General features: G+C 48.7%; 1 protein-coding gene and 1 long non-coding RNA gene across 6 annotated transcripts in view; one reads left to right on the forward strand and one right to left on the reverse strand.

Moving 5' to 3' along the window:
- Positions 1-1799: 1799 nt before the first annotated feature.
- On the reverse strand, positions 1800-20527 carry LOC102156143. 5 transcript variants are annotated; one of them, XR_005376119.1, is made up of 5 exons: positions 20441-20512; positions 14949-15143; positions 4213-4316; positions 2908-3249; positions 1800-2501 (listed from the first exon to the last, which is right to left on the reverse strand). It is a non-coding gene; the product is annotated as an uncharacterized LOC102156143 (long non-coding RNA). The 5 variants fall into 5 exon arrangements; XR_005376118.1 differs by having other exon boundaries at positions 1802-2501; positions 14949-15067; positions 20441-20517; XR_005376117.1 differs by lacking the exon at positions 14949-15143 and having other exon boundaries at positions 1989-2501; positions 20441-20527.
- INTS6 (integrator complex subunit 6) overlaps positions 20319-20686 on the forward strand; it is a 90227-nt gene continuing 89859 nt past the window's right edge. Inside the window, exon 1 of the mRNA XM_038569412.1 lies at positions 20319-20479. Coding sequence (XP_038425340.1) covers positions 20369-20479 — 111 coding nt within the window. The 5' untranslated portion in view covers positions 20319-20368. The remainder of the gene's footprint in view (positions 20480-20686) is intronic.

Genomic DNA, 20686 nt, shown 5'->3' on the forward strand with positions numbered 1-20686 from the left:
GGCCGGATCCTGGAGACCTGGGATCGAGTCCCACGTCGGGCTCCCTGCATGGAGCCTGCTTCTCCCTCTGCCTGTGTCTCTGCCTCTCTCTCTCCCTCTCTGTGTGTCTGTCATGAATAAATAAATAAAATCTTTAAAAAAATATTTATTTAATGATGTCCGTGTGCTAGGCCTTGTTCTAGACTCTGGGGTTCCATCCGTGGACAAAACAAAGATTCCGGTCCCCGCACGTTCCGGCGTGGACAGATAATAAATACTTAAACTGCAATTCATGCCAATGATAAGTGTTGTGGAGAAAAGTAAAGCGGGGAAGGGGGCGTGCAAGGTAGTCAGAAAAGTCCCCACTGAGAAGTCACTTAGGTGAAGACCTCCAGGAGGATGCAAGTGTCGTGCAGGAGGTGGGGGGTGAGCGTTCCAGGCAGGAAGAGCGAGGGCCTCACCGAGGAAGAGACAAGTCCAGGACCATACAGATGCAAAGAAATCTGGCTTTCTTCTGTGGGCGGTGGGGTGCCCTGGAGAGTGCAGTGCCCTGGTGAGTAGGGTGCCCTGGAGGGCGGGGTGCCCTGGAGGGTGGGGTGCCCTGGGGAGTGGGATGCCCTGGAGGGTGGCGTGCAGAGCCGCGGTAGGACGCGGAAACCACTGCTGTGGCTGCTGCGCTGGGAAGCACGGAGTGCGGAAGGGGTGCGGGTGGAAGCCGGGACACGGGGACTGGGGCCCACGAGACAGGGAGAGTTGGTGGGGTGGGGCCGGTGGAGGGAGCATAAGGGAGAGCAGACTGCACAGATTTGGAGGACATCGGATTCGTTGACGGGCTGCGAGGTGGGGGGTGGCCGTGTTAGGGTAGGGTTAGGGTCTTCGTCCTTGCGTGGTAATTTCTGACGGTTCTTAGAAACCTGAGGACAGAGCGTAAGCAAGTGGCTGAGGCCCCGGAGGGACAGGGAGCTCCACCATGTCCCCTGGGCCCGGTGTCCCCACGGCCGTCCTCTGGGGTCCAGCACGCTTGCCCCTGTGCACCTGCTGCTCCTCCTGTGCTCAGCCGCTCCGCGCCGCTGCTCCCGCACAGGTGTCCACGTCACCCCTCGGCCCCCGCAAGTGTCCACGCCGCCCCTCAGCCCCCGCAGGTGTCCACGCCAAGTGGACGTGTGTGGCTTCCAGACTCAAGGGTTTTCACATTTAGAAGCCTCAGATGTGGGGTGCGGGGGCAGCTCAGGGTGTGACCCCCATTGCCGGGGTCGCTGCCCGCCTGGGGCTCCAGGGCCTGGGGACCCCACTTCTCCCCCGCCCGCCTGTGCACACACCTCTCGCTCTGCCAAATAAAGTCCCCAAACCCTCAAAAGCAGCAGCAGCAGCCCCAGCAGCAGCAGCCCCGGTGTTAAAGGTCATGCCTGTGCCCCCTCAGCCTTCGCTCCCTACAGGGAGGCTGTGACCAGATTGCAGCACCTGGCTTGTTGGGGCTTGTACGGTGTCACCACAGGGCACAGGGACCCGCCGTCCTGGGGACCGACCATCCTGGGGACCGACCATCCCGGGGACAGGCCATCCCGGGGACCGGACATCCCAGAGACCGGCTGCGGGGCTCCGTGGTCCACACCTGCCTGGAGCCGTTGGGGGTACCCCCTCCTCTCCCTCTGCCCCCTTCCCCTCCCCCCTCCTACCGGCCCCTCACCTGCCCACCAGGCCTTGGCCTCCGCCCTTCTGCTGCCCCAGCCGGGGCTCCTTGCCTGCAGGTGGCCGGCTCCCTGCTGGCATCTCCCTCCCTCCCGCCGCCGAGACACATCTCAGGGCCCAGCTCCCGGGGAGAACCGTCAGCTGAATTCAGTTATCAAGATACATAGGCACATGCATTCTCTCTCTCATCTCTCCATCTAATCGCGCCTTTTCTAAAAGTTTCATAAGTTTTTATAAGTTTGTGACTTTTCAAAGCTTTTGACTTTAAAATTAGACCAGCACAACCCACAGGGTATGAAAATCAGGTGTTTTTTTACCCATGTTTGCACTGCTCTCGATGCTCACCAATGAATAATTTCAAGCCGCAATGATCTTGGATAGTTTGACATTAGGTAAGATAAACTTTACCGTTTACCCGCTTGCCTGGCAAACTTTTTTTTTTTTTTTAATAGTGCAAAGGTAAACTCAAATTCAGCCCGGACCAAATCTCAAAGTCATGCATCGGAAAGTCATGATTTTTTTCCCCCTTATGTTTATTTTTGGCTATCACACTTCGGACCATTAGGCAAATGCTCGTTGCCCTTTTACCAGTGCCAGCACTTGCTCAAGGAGACTGTAACAGGTGAGAGTATTTAGTAGAATAAAAAAGAATTCGGGGGTTTTGTATTTTCTAAGCTAGGCTAGGTCCACTTTCTGAGACTTTGCACGGTTGGAGCTACGTCTCCAAGGTCGCCGCACGACTCGAGCACATTTCAAGGCTGAAGTGTGGACTTTTAACTCCGTTTTAAAACGACTGCTGTCCCGAGGATGTGCATGAGGAGGAATACCTCTACCTAAGGAGGAAAAGGGGTCAATTATAAGATGTATCCTAAAATAGGTACAGCTAAGAGCTCCCCCACCCTTTTTTTGGTTCACTTATTAAAATAGCCCACTAGTTTGAAACAAAATACTTGATCATCTTAGGTATTGTCAACAGCCAGGTAACAGGGTAGGGATTGTTCTTTGTCTATAGCGTATCAGTTTTGCAACAGAGCTGTCAGAGCTTGAGCAACATAGTAAATGAGATACTTTGCTGTCCCGGAGGACTTAAAATTTAGGCCTTGTATTATTAGAACTATTTAGCGATGACGTAGAGGTTTAAAATAAGAATTTCCCGTTGACAGCTACGAAATGACATAGGCTGGCACAGCAACGTGTTGAAATACACATTTAAGTTCCAACAAAAGGAAAGCGACTCACAAAAAAGGTTTTAGTAGTTTCTTGAAATCCGGTTTCTTGAAATTGCCTTGAAATATTTCCGTACCTCAGAAAAGAACGGCAGGAAGTCAGGACGTACTTTAAACCATAGTTGACCCACGGTTTGAGTATATACATTTTCATTTCACACACACACAACATCTCTGTCGTGCCAGAGATTTTTACTTAAACTTTGCCCTTTTCTCGAGTGAGGGTTACAGATGGGTAAGAGGAATAGGGTGTCGCAGCAGCTTCCAGGCCCTTCCTGGGGAAAAACATGGCAAACTTCTGTAGCTGGAACTCCTGGTGGGTGGCTTGCTGCCGCGGGAGTTTGCTTAGCCTGATCTGCGGAAAGGAGCAAACTGTCAGATCTGAGCGGCTAATAGATTTGAGAATTCTTTATGAAAGTGAAAATGGTACTCCTTAAAGCATAAACGGATCTTGTTGGATGCATTAGTGAGAAAAACCAAGTGCACTTGAACTTCATTTTTCCATCGGTAAAGATCCAATGGATTAAAGAGAGACGCACATTTGATCTTGGTTCTTTCCAAAAGATATTGAAAATATCTTTTCAATATTGACATAGTTCTACCTAAACAAATTCTCCTGCACAGCTGAGCCTGACTCCCAGCAGTGAGAATATTGCCAATGAAATGATAAGGCCGTTGCAAGTGCTATAGGTAAGAGCAGGGCCCGTTGAGGGTTCCCGTGTGGAGTTGGAAGAGGGGGAATTAGGTAGATGAAATAATTTAAAGAAAGAGAAAGACTTGTATATATCAGGCTTAACTATAGGTGATGGGAAAGACCCAAGGAAAGGGAGAAATACGCAAGAACAAGGCCAAAAGAAAGAAGAATGTACATGCTCCCTGGTGGAACTCTGGGAGTTAAAAACTGCGATTTGAAAAAACAAAAAAACCCCAAAAAACTGCGATTTGTAGATATATGTACATGAACGTGCAGATGTGTAAAGTGAACTGGATAACTGAGTCAAGTGTTTTGGTAACAATAGAGAAAAAAAGACAAACCCTGTAATCAAGGGGTATAAACTGTATAAATTGGCTAAATTCGTTTAATTATTCATTTCTTTATTCTACATGACTTGTATGGTCTTGGGCTGCATTTTGAGAGGGACTCTGAACTGAAATTACATTTCACAGATTTGAAAATTAAAACCACAGGACATCCATTGACATCAAAAGTCACAGAATTGCTATATGAACAGCAAAGAGGCTCAGTCATATTCATGGGGCAATTATGTGCTTAGGGCACCGAGCGGAGGGATCAACACAGCTGCGGGGGCTGACCCACCTTTGAACTGCAGCTCTTCAATCCCGGTTTGGGACACTTGGAGCCTCCCCGATGTCTCCTTTCCACGTGATTCCTCTTCCTGTAGTATTAACTACTCAGGGTGGCTGTAAAGATTGTGAAATATAAGTATTTGTAAAGCCCTAAGCATGGTGATCCCCACATAGACTTTGAAAAAGGATACAGTCCCTTCCTTCCGTTATACACCCCTGCACAAACGCACCCCTCCCACATTTACTTCATTTTATTTTTATTTATTTATTTTTCATTGACTTCATTTTAAAGAAAATATTTAGGCAGAGGTTTATATATGAAATGCTTTTTTTTTTTTTTTTTTGCCTATTCATTTCAAAACTATCTGCATGGTGATAGTAATAGGTCGGTATAACACGATAATGGATTGCGCTTGAGCTTTTTGTTTTGTTGTGGGATTGACTGGTGCCCACATGATATATAGTATGTGTGAGGCAGATGTTAGCTATAGGTATTTTTATATCTATGAAATTCTGCTAATATTTTTTTATTTTATATGTAAACATGGTTAATTTTCTTATAAAATACATATTTGTCTTTTTTTTTTCTTATTGTTGCTTCAGAAATCAAGTACCTCACCTAAAGCTCCTGGTATTGCCATGCCAATGGCAATGTTTATTGCCAACTAGAAATTCTTGCAACTGAAATCAGAAATCCAGTGATCCCCACAGACGCATCTTTTGGAAGTCAAGGTCTTTAATTAATAATATATGAATAATGCGAATGGATATTTGTGGTCAAGTTTCAATGGTTTGACAGAGATTTTTCTCAATGTCACTAGTTTGAGAATGCTTTGGTTATGATAAAAACTACTTTTAATGATAAACATAATAAACAATATTTTCCAACTCATGAAACATAGAGAAATAGTGTCATTTACATTTAAAATTTTTGAGACTGGGGCATCTGTGTGGCTCCGCGGTTGAGTGTCTGCCTTTGGCCCAGGGCGTGATCCTGGGATCCAGGATGGAGTCCTGCATCGGGCTCCCTGCATGGAGACTGTTTCTTCCTCTTCCTGTGTCTCTGCCTCTCTCTCTGTCTCTCACGGATAAACAAATAAAATCTTTAAAAATAAAATAAAATAAAAAATTTGAGACTATAGTGCACATTCATAAACTACTGACCATTGTCCAAAACGATGATCTAGCTAATCAGATGAGTCTTTAAAAGTGGCCACACCAATATTTTTTAAATTACTTAATTAATTAGTTAACTTATTTTGCCACGTCAACATTTTAGTGCCAAACGGAAGTTTAGTAAAAAATTTTCTACTAAAACGTATTTTATTACCACACTAGACTCTTTACACGTATAAAAATACTTCTTCATAATTATTATGGAAGAAATTGGGAGACATCACTACTAGTTTCATTTTTTTTCTAACAAAATAAGAGCCACCAGTTTTTCAGCATCAACTAGTTGCCAAGCACATGCTAAGCACCACACGTCCTTCTTCTTAATCTTGGCAATAGTCCCGCGGTGATGGAGACTGCTGGTTGCTCTCTCAACACAGTGCAGCCACTATGCAGATAAGAGTGGCCAAGTGACACGGTTGGCCAACCAGATCTAAGAGGAAATTATTAGGAGTGGTGCCAGAAAATCTCTCTTTAGAGCGCGTCCAGCTCAGCTGACATGCTTTCTTTTCTTCTTCCCATGGCTTCTGCCAATGCAAACCTACAATACTTGAGGTGAAATAGCTAATTACCATTTGACAAGCACACATTAAGATTGGCTGAACAAGAAAACAGAGAAAGCTCCATGTTCTTAATGACATTATAAAACTCGGAGTGGACACATGAGGCCTTCCTGGACTGCCTACCCCTGGTATAGATGATAAAAATAACCTTTGTTTTTCAGTTTTCTTATTCATAGATGAATGCAACCCTCAGCTGATTCACCTGCACAGAAAATGTTGACCTTTTGGTGTCTGAGAGGAGGCGATCCAGCTGGTGGAAAATAGGATAATAATTGGATGCATAGGTATCAGAATCAGTAATGATCGGGTTTAAAACTGCTTTGGGAACTTTGGATTAGAAGTGCTGTGTATCATGGGGAAGACACAAAATAGTGGGTTATTTAGACGTGCCCCTTAGTTTAATTTCAGTTTAATAATTTTTTTACCTGGGGCAAGTGTCTTTACGTATCTTTAATACAAGAGAATTGCACTAGGTTATTTTTAAGATTCCTTACAGACAGAACTATCAAAATGCTGTGCATGTTGGCCTATAATAAAGCAACAGCAACAGTCTGGTTCCCAACTCTTATGAAGAGTAGCGAGCCAGACATGTTCTCGGTGCAAAATTGAATACATAGGAGCCATATTATCCATCCTAATCAGACAGGTAGTAGTATACTCTGTACTGCGGTTTCACATAGAGGTGCTGAATGGGGTCACTAAAAGAACATGGACTCCTGTCTTGAATTTTGCTTTTCTAGACAGATTGTGGTTTGTTTGTTTGTTTGTTTGTTTTTTTTTTTTGGAAAGAATGAACAAAAGTGCTATACGAGTACAACAGAGAGTAGAGTAAAAGCATTCTCATCCACACTGGTAGCGTTGGTGAATTGAAAAAGTCAATTAAAGCACAGAAAAGAGAAAACCATGCTACAAACCTTAAACTTTTAATTTTAATCTAAGTTACATTCCCTTTGTCGATCTTTTGAAGTGCAAAATACTTGCAGGTTCTTACTTTTTCTAGGCTTTTGCTGTTTCTTTGCTTACATCTAATTTGAAAAAAAAATTTTCTTAGTGACTTGTTTACATTCCATTGGTTTATGTAATAATTAATTAACATGATTACGATGATACAAGTTCACCTGGTATAGAGGGGCTTGAGGAAGCAACTACCCAAGCATGGAACTTGCAAAGAGGGGAAGTTCATGATTATATTTAAAGGGAATTTTGGGATGCCTGGGTGGCTCAGTGGTTGAGCGTCTGCCTTTGGCTCAGGGCATGATCCCAGGATCTGGAATCGAGTCCCACATCGGGCTCCCTGCATGGAGCCTGCTCTCTGCCTCTCTCTCTGTGTCTCTCATGAATAAATAAATAAAATGTTTAAAAATAAAATAAGACAAAGAGAATTCTACTACCTTTAAGCAACTGCCATGCTGTGGGCCTGTTTTAAAGAGGGAACAAGGAGCATCATTTAATCTGCAAATTAAGTAGATGTCATGAGAGTTCCTATGTGCCCATCATTAATGATAGATATTGCATAATAAGATGTTAAGATATTTTATTCACTGTTTTAGAACATGAGTCTTTGGAGACTACTGAACTGAATATTAAAATGACATTCTCACTAATATCCTAGGAGCTCTCACCCCCTTATCCTTTCCATCTTGTGTGTGTGTGTGTGTGTGTGTGTGTGTGTTTAAGATTTTATTTACTTAGAGAGAGAGGGAGCACAGGTGAGGGGACAGATGGAGAGGGAGAAGCACACTCCCCCCTGAGCAGGGAACCCAATGTGGGGCTCGATCCCAGGACCCCAGGATCATGACCTGAGCTGAGTGAGGGCAGATGCTTTACTGACTGAGCCACCCAGGTGCCCCTACATCTTGTTCCTATGAGCAAATCCCTCCCTCATAAGAGATTTTGTTGATTGTCTCCTTGTGGTTTTCCCGTGTATCCGAGTCTCCACCCTGGTTTCCTGCTGGTATCCTGGTTCCTCCGGTCTTCACAGGGATTGGAGCCCTGTCCCTAAGCATCAATCCCCATGAATGGGTCAACGATAACTCCTGCCAGACTTGCCCAGAATTATGCCTCTGAATTCAGATCCAAGTTCTGGTTCTCTTCTGCTTTGTGACTTTGAACTACGTTCATGAATATTCCTTGGTCTCCCAATTCCTTCCCTGAAAAATTAAGAACACTTAGCCAGCAGGTTTGTTTGAAGATTAAATGGTCATGGGAAGCTCTAGCAGAGTGTCTGACGCAAGCAGGCAATGAAATGTTTGTTTTCTTCCCATTTCCTCGAGGCCAAGAACATTATTTGGTCTTCGCCTATTCTCATCACCTTTCTGACTCGGAGCTCTGACCACTTACAGGAATGCTTGCTGAATCTTTACGAGGTCACGCACCTGCCTGCCAGGATCTTGGCCCGTTAAGAGCCCAGGTGACCTACTTACTTGTCCATACTGTTCCCTATTCACACTAAAGGGATTTCCCTGGAGCACTCAGCTTAGCCCTGGGTCTCCCTGGTCAGTTTTGGTGGCCATCCGTTTCCTATAACTCCTTCAGCATCCTTCCTCTCCACCTCTGGGCTTTTCTATAATCGATTCTGCCCTTTGACATATACACATTAAACATTTAGTAGTGTGCTCTGGCGTGTTAGGGTCCTCCAGAGAAACAGAACCAGCAGAAAAAGGAGAGACAGATGGAGAGACAGAGAGTAAAGAATTGGCTCACATAATTATGGAGGCTGAGAAGTCCTCAGATCTGCAGCCAGCAAACTGGAGGCTCAGGAGAGCTGAAGGTGTAGTTCTAGTCCATGAGACGGCAAGCTCAAGACCCAAGAAGAGCCAGTGTTCCAGTGTTGAGTCTGACCAAAGGCAGCAAAGGACCGAAGTCCCAGCTGGGTGCAGTTAGGTAGGAGGAGTTCCCTTTTACTGATGGGAGGTTAAGTCTCTGTTCTAGTCACGTCTTCCATTGGATGAGGCCCACCCGCTTTAGGGAGGGCCATCTGCTTTCCTTGGTCTCCCCATCCGAATGTTTTTTTTTTTTTTTAATAATAAATTTATTTTTTATTGGTGTTCAATTTGCCAACATACAGAATAACACCCAGTGCTCATCCTGTCAAGTCCCATTCGAATGTTAGTCTCGTCCAAAAACACGCTCGCGGACATACCCAGAACAACCTTTGACCCTATATCTGGGCACCCCATGACCTAGTCAGGTTGACACATAAAATTAACATTGCATTGGGCCCTGTGCTAGGCATTGTGCATATTCTTGTCCTTTTTCCGGTCTCAGAGACGTCAGTGCCCTTTCTTGCACATCCCAATATCCCCAGCTATGCTCTTGACCCTGTCTTTCCTGATCCTGAGACCCACCTTACCTCTCTCGCACCTTCAGTTTTCCTCTGCTCTTTCTTTACCTAAAAACTTGTGTGAGTTTTTCCTTTACCTTAAAATAAAGGTTCTCTTTGATCCTTGGAACTACCATCCCACCCTCTTTATCAGTGCAAAAAGAGAAGTTTATATTTTCTGTCTTCAATTGACTAGAATCCCTGGTGATCTAATTTACCTTATTTCTTCTCTCTCTCTATTCTTTTAACAAGAACCTTTTAAAAGTCAACAATGGCTTTCTCAGATCTAATGGTGTTTGTTCAGTCTCCACTTTATCTGATGTTTCAGTAACTTTTGAAAAAGTGTATCCTCCTTTCTAAAATTCTCTTTTCTCCGTACTTTGGCCAAATTGAGTTCCTGATTGTCCACCTTCTTTCTTGTGTTTGTTTCTTTTTCATGTCCTGTCCTCTTAGGTAAATGTTCTCATAGCATTTTGAACTTCTTTTTTAGACATTTATCAAATTCCACTCCCTGTTTTAATTATTTCTATAGGACAGGTTTAAAAGGGAAACACCTCGTTGTACCACCCATTCTTCTTCCCGGCTTTATGTCTCTCCAGAGCATTTATCGCTATCTGATGTAATCTATAATTTACATATTTATGGTCTCCCTCTCTCCTTCCCCACCATGAGGGCAGGGATTTGGGACTATTTGCTCACTAGCGTATCTCCAACCTCCAGAACAGTAGGTAGTATTTGAATAATAGTTGTTGAATTATTATAAGGATTCAGGTATAGGGCTGCTCAATGGATCATTATTTGCAAAAGTAAAACACCTGGAAATAAACAAAATATCTACTAATAAGAGGAAAATAAGTCAAGATACATCCATAGCATGGAATATTGTACATTTATTAAAAGCCATTCTTAAAAATTATTTAATGGAAAAATACTCACATTGTATTAAATAGAAAAAAAGCAGGATAGAAAAAGACCTCATTTTTTTTTTTTAAATATAAAGGAGAAGATACTGGATAGTGAGATTAAAGTGATTTTTAGTTTTCTGTTATTTTCATATTTTGTACATTTTTGACACATCCTTTTACATAAAATTTGAAGATAAAAAACAGTAAAGCTTTGAAGAAAAAAATGCTTCCTCATTCAGTTGCTATAGTCTATTCTTCCCTAGTCTGAATTTTTCACTTCAATAAGAGATACAGTTTGCACTTATCTTTTGGCACTGATTATATTTTGCTTACTATTATGTATCTTTATGTCCTCTACTAGGCCGTGCACTTTCTAAAGCCAGAAAGCATGTCTTATTTGTAATTTTCAATGCGTACAACACCTGTCTACATTCAATAACCGAAATAAAAATTATTTAAAATGGTTTAATAGCCGGGAATAATACGTAGTGTTAGTTGCTTAGGGAAACCGTCAAATTATGTAAGTTTTAAATACTACTCTGATGTCCTTCATGACTGCCTTCAAAACACACTCAGGTTTAGGGATGCCTGGGTGGCCCAGCGGTTGGGCATCTGCCTTCGGCTCAGGGCGTGACCCCGGGGTCCCGGGATTGAGTCCCGCATCGGGGTTCCCAGAGGGAGCCTGCTTCTCCCTCTGCCTGTGTCTCTGTGTCTCTCATGAATGAATGAATGAATGAAGGAATAAATAAATAAATAAAATCTTTAAAAACAACAACAACAAAACACTCAGGTTTAAAGCTATTTTATTTATTTATTTTTTAATTTTTATTTATTTATGATAGTCACACACACACAGAGAGAGAGAGAGGCAGAGACACAGGCAGAGGGAGAAGCAGGCTCCATGCACCGGGAGCCTGACGTGGGATTTGATCCCGGGTCTCCAGGATTGCGCCCTGGGCCAAAGGCAGGCACCAAACCGCTGCACCACCCAGGGATCCCTAAAGCTATTTTAGAACGAGGACTGTAGCTAGTACAAGCGTTTTTAGGGTTTGGCCTACCTCTCTGCCACACTTATTTATAATTTTTTTAAAGTTGTTGGTACTTACATGAAAACTTCTGCTTCTGGATTAAATGAGAGTAGATTTTAGGGACTGACACTAAATTAGTTAGGTGTGGTTGGTATAGCAAAGACCAAATGATACAAGTGGATCAAAACACAAGTTTATTTCTTGTTCCTAAGGTGGGCGTTCTCCGTTCATGGACAGGTTTTCTCCACATATTTAGAGTCACAGTGACTCCCATCTTATGGCTTCCTAGGCTACACATGTCCACTGGATGCTAATCGTATTTACTAATCTCTGCCTCTGGTACTTAGGTTGTAAGTTCAGTGAGGTCATAGAAATGCCAGATTCAGCAAATAAAAATACAGGATACCAGTTAAATTTGAGTTTCAGATAGACAACACGTAATTTTTTAAGTATATGTTCCATGTAATACTTGTGAGTACACATTCCATGTAATTTGTAATAATATTTGTAGTATCACTAAATTTGTAATATCACTAAACAATTATGTGTTATCTGAGATTCTGAGTTAATCGTGAGTCCTGTATTTTATCTGGCAACTCTCTGGGGGGTAGGGATTAGGTCTATCTCATTTAACACTAAATCCCTAGAATCTAAAACAGTACCTGTTGACTTTAACATAAAGAAGTCTCTCAATAATATTTCATGAATAACTGAACCTGTATCAGGGAAGAATACTCAGTAGAACGGTGCTATTAATAAGATTATATACTGGGCAGCCCGGACGGCTCAGCGGTTTAGCGCCGCCTTCAGCCTAGGGCGTGACCCTGGGTCCCGGGATCGAGTCCTGAGTCGGGCTCCCTGCATGGAGCCTGCTTCTCCCTCTGCCTGTGTCTCTGCCTCTCTCTCTCTCCCCGTGTCTCTCATGAATAAATAAATAACGTTAAAACACTTGTGATGAATCACAATAGGAAGCATCAGCAGAGAATAGTTATGAACAGATAAGCCTTTCCCAGGGACAAGCATTTCAAATCACAAACGCTCTCCTCAGCTTCAGGGAAGTAAGTGGGTGCAGTAGGTCCCCCCCTGGAGCTCCTCTCAGCTGTTGGACCCTCTTCTCAGGTCCCTGCCCAAGTGTCCCTCTCCCTGAGGTCTCTCCTGCTCTCCGCACCTAGAGCCCTCCTCCTTTTGCAACACTGCTCCTTCCCGGCCTTCATCGTCCTCAGCACCTGGGAGTGACTGCGGCCCAGGATGACTGTGGGTCACCGCCTGGAAGTGACCACGGCCCAGGATGACCGTGGCCCAGGATGACCGTGGGTCACCATCTGGGAGTGACCGTGGCCCAGGATGACCATGGGTCACCACCTGAGAGTGACCGCGGCCCAGGATGACCACGGCCCAGGATAACCATGGGTCATAGTCCAGGAGTGACGGCGGCCCAGGATGACCATGGGTCACCATCCGGGAGTGACCATGGCCTAGGATAACCATGGGTCACCACCTGAGAGTGACCGTGGCCCGGGATGACCGCGGCCCAGGATGACTATGGGTCACAGTCCGGTAGTGACCACGGCCCAGGATGACCGCGGCCCAGGATGACCGTGGGTCACCACCTGGGAGTGACCGCGGCCCAGGATAACCGTGGGTCACCATCCAGGAATGACCGTGGCCCAGGATGACCATGGGTCACCACCTGAGAGTGACCGAGGCCCAGGATGACCACGGCCCAGGATAACCATGGGTCATAGTCCAGGAGTGACGGCGGCCCAGGATGACCATGGGTCACCATCCGGGAGTGACCATGGCCTAGGATAACCATGGGTCACCACCTGAGAGTGACCGTGGCCCGGGATGACCGCGGCCCAGGATGACTATGGGTCACAGTCCGGTAGTGACCACGGCCCAGGATGACCGCGGCCCAGGATGACCGTGGGTCACCACCTGGGAGTGACCGCGGCCCAGGATAACCGTGGGTCACCATCCAGGAATGACCGTGGCCCAGGATGACCATGGGTCACCACCTGAGAGTGACCGCGGCCCAGGATGACCGCGGCCCAGGATGACCATGGGTCACAGTCCGGGAGTGACCGCGGCCCAGGATGACCTGGGTCACTGCCTGCCTCCCGGCCAGGAGGTCAGCCTCCCCAAGCGGGCCTTCCCCCCCTTGGCTCCCCACTGGACTCCCGGCTCCCCACAGGCCAGGGATTCGAGGAACAGCGTGGGTTCCCACAGGCGTCTACAGTTGGCGGCAGTGTGACAAGTCTCGGTGACACCAGGCGGGCTTGTGTGGCAGGAGCCTGGCCTGTGTCCCCCCCCCCCCCCACCGCGCCTCCAGGGCTTCGGTCCTCCGCCCACGTCCCCCGAGGCCACCGCATGTTTCCTCCCGCGGGTCGTCCTGGAAGGTCGGCTTGGTCTCCCGCACATTCTTTCCAGTTGTCACCTACGGTTATCTTTCTAGAAGGGGAATCTAATGCTCTTAGCCCCCTACCCCAGCACTACGGCCCGCCACCCAAAGGCAACGTCCACCAGCCGCGAGGGGCCCGTGGGGCCTCCCTGGGGCCTGGCCTCAGGCCCCAGCTGCGCACACCGTCCTGCCCCTCAGAGTCTGGCAGCCTCGGGGTCATTTCGGGGGGGTCAGCGGCTCTGCCTTCGGCGCTCACGGAGCACTCAATGGGACCGTCCCGATTCTAAAATGTCCATTTCCTTCTATTTCCACCATCTACAGCCGGGACTCAGCTGCCACAGGGCAGCTCAGTGATGTCACCAGAGGGCAGTGGGACCTGGCTGTACTTGTGCGACGTGGCAGCCCTTCCTGGTGGCCTGCCGAGGCAATGGAAAGTCCTAGACATCTCAGTCAACCAGCCATTTAAAGGGAGGCCCTAAGTCCTGGTGGCGGTCTGAAGGCGTCTTCCCTGCCGTCTTCCAGTTGGATCAAGACAGCGTGAGCATCAAGACTCGTGGATGAGGGATCCCTGGGTGGCGCAGCGGTTTAGCGCCTGCCTTTGGCCCAGGGCGTGATCCTGGAGACCCGGGATCGAATCCCACGTCGGGCTGCCGGTGCATGGAGCCTGCTTCTCCCGCTGCCTGTGTCTCTGCCTCTCTCTCTCTCTCTCTCTCTGTGTGACTATCATAAATAAAAAAAAATTAAAAAAAAAAAAAAGACTCGTGGATGAGCACGCCCCGGGGCTCAGTAGGCTGAGTGTCACGCTCAGCTCATGATCTCGGACCGTGAGACCGAGCCCCGCGTTGGCTCTACGCTGGGCCAGGAGCCTGCGTGCGCTTCTCTTTGACCCTCTCCCTCTGCCCCTCCCGTCTTAAAACAACAACAACAACAACAACAACAACAAAAACCCCACAAAAACCAAATACTTGTAGATTAAAAGACAATGGTTTGGAAGAAAGTACTGAAGACAATAGTGGAGTTTTCTCTTACAACATGTCCCATTATTAAAGCTCCTGGTTGGTACCATTCAATGCATCGTGGAAAAATTCTAATTGGGAAAAATCATTGTGTCATAGTTTAATTAGCACTTTTTTTCAGTGTATTTCTTAGAACCTGTGGTGTCTCAGAATTGATGAAATACGTATATAGCCTTGCATTTTCAAGTCAATCCTCTAGGACTGGTCCTACCGTGTTTGCTGACTTATTGTAATCGTGTAGTCTCCTCGTGTTTGTCTCCTGTCTCTCTATTAGGTCACAAACTCTCTATGACCTACCACGGTGCCTGTCACATAGTAGGTGTACAGTTAGCACTTACCGAAAGGATTACTGCAGCGTTCGTGATCTTTAGCTGGAGAAACTGTTCCACTGTGATTCCAATTCTCAACTTGGAGGCAACCACTTTCAAGACTGATCTTGAATCATCTGAGGCTTCAACTGTTATTGTGAAATAATCTTTGTTGGAGAGCTCTAATTTCTTTTTAGTAATACTCTCTTTGTAGCATTTTTTCCCCTGAGGATTGATATATTAGAATGACCAAAATCCAATCTCCTTACACATATAATATCCAAATACATTCTGCTGCATAATTTCACATCTGAATTTTTAGGCTTTTTTTTTTTTTTTTATATGTGCTCAACCTGTCAACATCATGGACTACTGTGATCTCAGAGAGTAAAGCAGAGAGCTGAGGAGATAGTAATACAGCCAAAAAAAAAAAAACTTTGTTAGGTTACATAGGAGGAACATTGGGTTCATCTGATTACTCTGTTCAGATGGCACATCCAGATACCATCAGCCAAGTCCTTGGCACATAATTATTTTTGAACAGTGTTATCCTGCTTAATTGGTTTAAAATAATTTAAAAGGGCTCTGGTTGGCTCCTACAAATGAATCTAATTCATCAGTTCTTAATTGTTAAAAGAGCCCCATTTCAACAATTTAGGCTACTGTGGAAGCCAGAGTCACCACTCTTTCAGAGGCTTTCGTATAATTTATTCGTTCCCTTTTAGATCGGAGCCATAGCATTTAGGCAGGGCTCCTTTACAAACAGCAACAAAGAGCAAACTTTCTCCCACATACCTCCCCTGACCAATGTCCTCCGGGGGAAATCTGCCCTAATCCCCGAGACTGCACCAGCACAGGGTTTAGCACACACGACTTCAACTTGTTTCCCCCCCAGCACTGCAAGAGCTCACAGTTTTTTTTTCAGTTGAGTCTGATGAAATAGTTGGCTTGCATTTAGGGGCCATGTTTCAGAAAAATAAGCCTGCATATAACTAGAATCTTTCCACCGTCACTGAGATTGAGTGAAGAGATTCATATTTCCCATCTCATGCTTATTCTGAGGCCTAACCTCACCGAAGGGAACAATGGAAATCTCTGACTCTATTTAGTTTTCTCTTTTTAATTTTTGTCGAACATGGCTGAATTCAAGCAATTTAAATAAGCGTATGATACAAAAAATCCACTGGTGTCACATTCATAGTTCCCCCCCACCCCAGCTTTAGTTTGCAGATTTATTTTAGAAGTTCTTTTAAGAAATGTAATAACTCAGGGTGTGTGAGTTTTTAAAGTTATTTATTGAGGACTACTGGATATCGACATATACATTATTTTTACACTTTAAGCGTATAGTTCTTAATCAGTCTTATTTATAAGATTCACCTGAAGAGCTTTTTAAAAAATGGGATGACCGGGCCTGTCCCAATTCTACTGAATCACTTTCCTGTGGGTATGGGGATTTGGCACATCTATTAAATTATTTCTGAACTCTGCGGGCAATGCTGACGTGCATCTCCTATCCAGAACCACTGCTTTAAGCCATCATCAACCAATAGCTTCATTGTCAACCAGAGTCACTAAGAATAAACCTGGCCTATTTCACAATTTTGTCTGGGGACCACTCGTCAATGCTTCCTGGTTTCTGATTGCCTCTTGATTTGCTGCCCATGTATGTCCTGATTTCTCTCCTGTTTTGCCTCAGGGCCTTGCCTTCCTGCACTTCTGGGCTTCTGAACTGGAAACCTGCCCTTTGATCTCAGGTGCCATCGCCCAGGTTCTGGTTATATGCTCTGGGTTGGCTCCCTGGACTTGGCTCTCCTGATTTTTGCATCGAAGCCTAAGTTTACCAAACAGCTCCTCTTAGGACAATCTGCCAACTCCACTGAGTCAGGGAAGAGCCATCATGTCTCCATTGGAAATGATTTCAAGTAACTCTAACGGGGAAGATCATTATTAATGCATGGTCCTCTACTTCAGTAGTGGAGTTTGATTCCCTTCAAACACTGCTTTGTACTTAGCACCCCCGCTAAAAACTGCACTTTATATGGGGAAAAAAAAAAAAGTCCTTAGCCTGGAATTAAGGCCCTCTGCTGTCTAGATCCGACCTGCCTTTCTGGATCTTGCGCTATTCTTCATGTTCCTGTGCGCCAGCCAAGCTGAACTTCACTGTTGCCCCAGGAAGTCACTGGCAATGCTGTGCTAACATCCTTTCTTCACTACATTTTCAACGTCTAAGAGGACTTTTTCACCAGGAGCTTCCTCTTCCTTTACCTACGTACCCAAATTTAACTCAGTCCTTGAAGCACCATTTCTCAAACCTCAGTAATGCAAAGGACATTCTTGTCATTCTAGAGAATGCATACTAGGATAGGCAGGGGTCCACGGACCAGTTTGAAAAGCCTGGATACAGCAAAGCTAAAGACTAATCCCATGAAAATCTTTCCATTGTAAATTATCACCTTGAAACAAAAAACGTTGTCTTTATAACGATTTGTAGAGTCGTTAGAATGAAAACACAAATTGTCAACTATCAAAGAACTCTGATCTTATCTCCAGATCTGGGATTTCAGTTTGAGAACAGGGCTTTAAGGAACATAGAAGTATACTGTCCCTGATTATGTTCATCACCCAAGAATAATACATTTTTCTCTTCTCTGAATTATTTAGTTTCTAATCACTCTCTGCCTTGTAGTAGCTAATAATATGGATGTAATATTTTTCTAAAAAAAAAAAAAACATAGGCTTTTTGAAGGCAGGATACACACTTTAATCATTTTTAACTCCCCCCGTCCTCCGCAAATAACGGACATAGACCTGCACTCCGTTGTATTTTGTGGTCCAACTCTCTTAAAAATCTCTTGCCCTTCTATGGTACATACGGAACAGGAGATCACTAAAATAGCCCTACTGTAAATTAACAAGAAGTTCCGAGGTTGTCCTAAGAATCAGGAAAAGGCCAAGTTATGAAACTCAAGATTTTTTTTTTTTTAAGATTTCATTTATTTACTCATGAATGAGAGGCACAGAGAGAGGCAGAGACCCAGGCAGAGGGAGAAGCAGGCTCCATGCAGGGAGCCCGACGTGGGACTCGATCCCGGGTCTCTAGGATCAGGCCCTGGACCAAAGGCAGGCGCTAAACCGCTGAGCCACCCAGGGATCCCCAAGTTTTTTTTTTTTTTTTTTTTTTAAAGTGCCACCAAGGTCTGTTTCGGGTGAAGACTAATAAGCCCATTTCATGACATGATCATGAGGCGAATAAGAATTTCAGGATAAAAAAATAAAATCGAGATGCAAATTTTTTTAGGACTAAAAAAAATCGATATGCAATTTTTTTCAGGATTTAAAAAAATAAAAATCGAGATGCAAATTTTTCCAGGATTAAAAAAAAATAAAATCGAGATGCAAATTTTTTCAGGATTCAAAGAAAAAAATAAAATCGAGATGCAAATTTTTTCAGGATGAAAAAAATAAAATAAAATCGAGATGCAAATTTTTTTCAGGATGAAAAAACAGAAAATAAAATCGAGATGCAAATTTTTTCAGGATGAAAAAAATAAAATCGAGATGCAAATTTTTTTCAGGATGAAAAAACAGAAAACAAAATCGAGATGCAAATTTTTTCAGGATAGAAAAATAATAAAATAAAATCGGGATGGCAGGGCGGCAGGAGAGGGCCTGGACCTGTTCCTGTGGGAGGTCGGTCTGGAGCACACGGGGGGGGGGGGGGGGGGGGGTTGGGTTCACCCCGCGGCCCGGGACCCGGCTGCACCCCCGCCCCCGCCCGGAATCCGGGGCGGCCTCGGGGCAGCACCTGCGCGGGCGGAGCTCGGCCTCTCAGCCGAAGAGCAGCCAACCTCGGGGTTCTCGGGCGCCGCGGCCCGCGCCGGTGGGGACGTCGGGCCGCGCGGGGGAAGCGCTGTCCCCGGGGCCCGGACGCGCCGCGCAGCGCCTCTCGCGGGTCCCGCCCTCGCCCCGGCGCCCCCCCCCGGCTCCTCCCACCCCCGGCCCCCCGCCCTGCTGACCCCCGCCGGCTCCCCCCCCGACTCCCTCCACCACCCCGTTCCCTCCCCCCGACACCCCCTTGGTCCCCCCATCGACCCCCGGCTCCCCCCACCTCCCGACCTCCCTCGGCCCTCCCGACCCCCGCCCCCGGTTTCCTGCCCCCGACCCCCCTTGGCTCCCCCCATCGACCCCCTCGGCTCCCCCCACCCCCGACCTCCCTCGGCCCTCCCGGTTCCCTTCCCCCTTGGCCCCCGTCCCTCTCCCGGCTCCCCCCACCCTCCTCGGCCCCCCGTCGACACTCCCCCCCGCCTCCCCCGGCCCTCCCCCCGGCTCCTTCCACCCCCCTCCCCGGTTCCCTCCCCGCGGCCCGCGGGGGCGGCGGCGCTGGCGGCGCCCGGCCCCGGGTCATCAACAGCGTCCGCCGCCCCTCCCCCGCCCCGCCCCGCGCCGACCCGGGACCGCGGGGCTGCCCGCCGCCGAGCGGCCGTCGGACTCGGGGCTCGGCCCCGCCTGGCCCGCCCGCCGCGGAGGGGGCGCCGCCGAGCGCCGGGGCACCGGGGGCCGCGCCGGCCCGCACCTCCCTCCCCCCGGCCCCGGTCACCTCCAGCGGCCCGGGAGGCCGGCAGCCCCGCCCCGCCCCGCCCCTCCGCGGAGCCCGCCTCCGCGCCCGCCCGCCCGCTCGTCCCCGGCGCCCGCACGCACGCGCGCCCGCCGCCCCGCCCCGCCCCGCCCCGCCGCCCCGCCCCCGCCTCCGCGCGTGCTCCGTAACTGCCGCCGCCGCCGGCCCGCGGGCCCGCCCCGCCCCCCAGCTGTTTGAATATGCTAATGCGAGGCTGCGCACGGGCCAATGGGGCGGCGGGGCGGCGCGTCACGTGGGCCGGGGACGTGTCAGGGGCGGGGCCCCCGCGGCCCCTGCCCGAGTTAAAACCGGAGCGTGCGAGAGAAAAGCGCTTCAGTAGCGAGAGGGGCTGAGAAAGTGGTGACACCGCCGGGGTGCGGAGCGAGTCCCCGAAACTTCTCCCAACAGCCCCGGGGCCGGTCCCCGTCAGCCCCTGCCCCCGCGCCCGCGCCCGCGCCCGCGCCCGCGCCCGCTCCGGGGGTGGGAGGGGAGCCGGGCCCGTCTCCCGCCGGGGCACACACGGGGGCCGGGAGCGGGGACGGGGCCCCCGAGGCGGGGGGGGCCGGGCCGGCCGAGCGCCCCGGCGGCGGAGGCGGAGGCGGAGGCGGGGGCGGGGGGCGGCGGGGGCGCCGGGAGCGCCGGGGCCGCCGGGGCCGGGGAGTTTCCTCGCAAGTGCGGGCGCGGGGACTCCCCGCCGCCGGAGGCCAGGGCCGGGCGGCGCGCTCGCCCCGGGGGCCGCGCTCCCCGCCCCGCGCCGCCGCCGCCGCCGCCGCCGCCGCCGTCGTCTCCGCGCCCGCCGCCGCCTCGGGCCCCGGTGCGCCCGGCCGGCACTATGCCCATCTTGCTGTTCCTGATAGACACGTCTGCCTCCATGAACCAGCGCAGCCATCTGGGCACCACCTACCTGGACACGGCCAAAGGCGCGGTGGAGACCTTCATGAAGGTACCGAGCGGCCGGCGCGCCCGGCGGGCGGGGGCGGGGGCGGGGGCGGGCGGGGGCGCGGCGCGGCGCGGTGCGGTGCGGGCCCCGGGCTGCGGGCCGCGGGCTGCGGGCGCCGGGCGGCCCCTCCCCCACCGCGCGGGGCTGGCGGGGCTCGGCGGGCGCCTCGTCACCGCGCCCCCGGCCCCCGCGGCCGCCGCCCCTCCCTCT

This window comes from Canis lupus, chromosome 22 (assembly GCF_011100685.1).
Source record: "Canis lupus familiaris isolate Mischka breed German Shepherd chromosome 22, alternate assembly UU_Cfam_GSD_1.0, whole genome shotgun sequence".
NCBI classification, from domain to species: domain Eukaryota; kingdom Metazoa; phylum Chordata; class Mammalia; order Carnivora; family Canidae; genus Canis; species Canis lupus.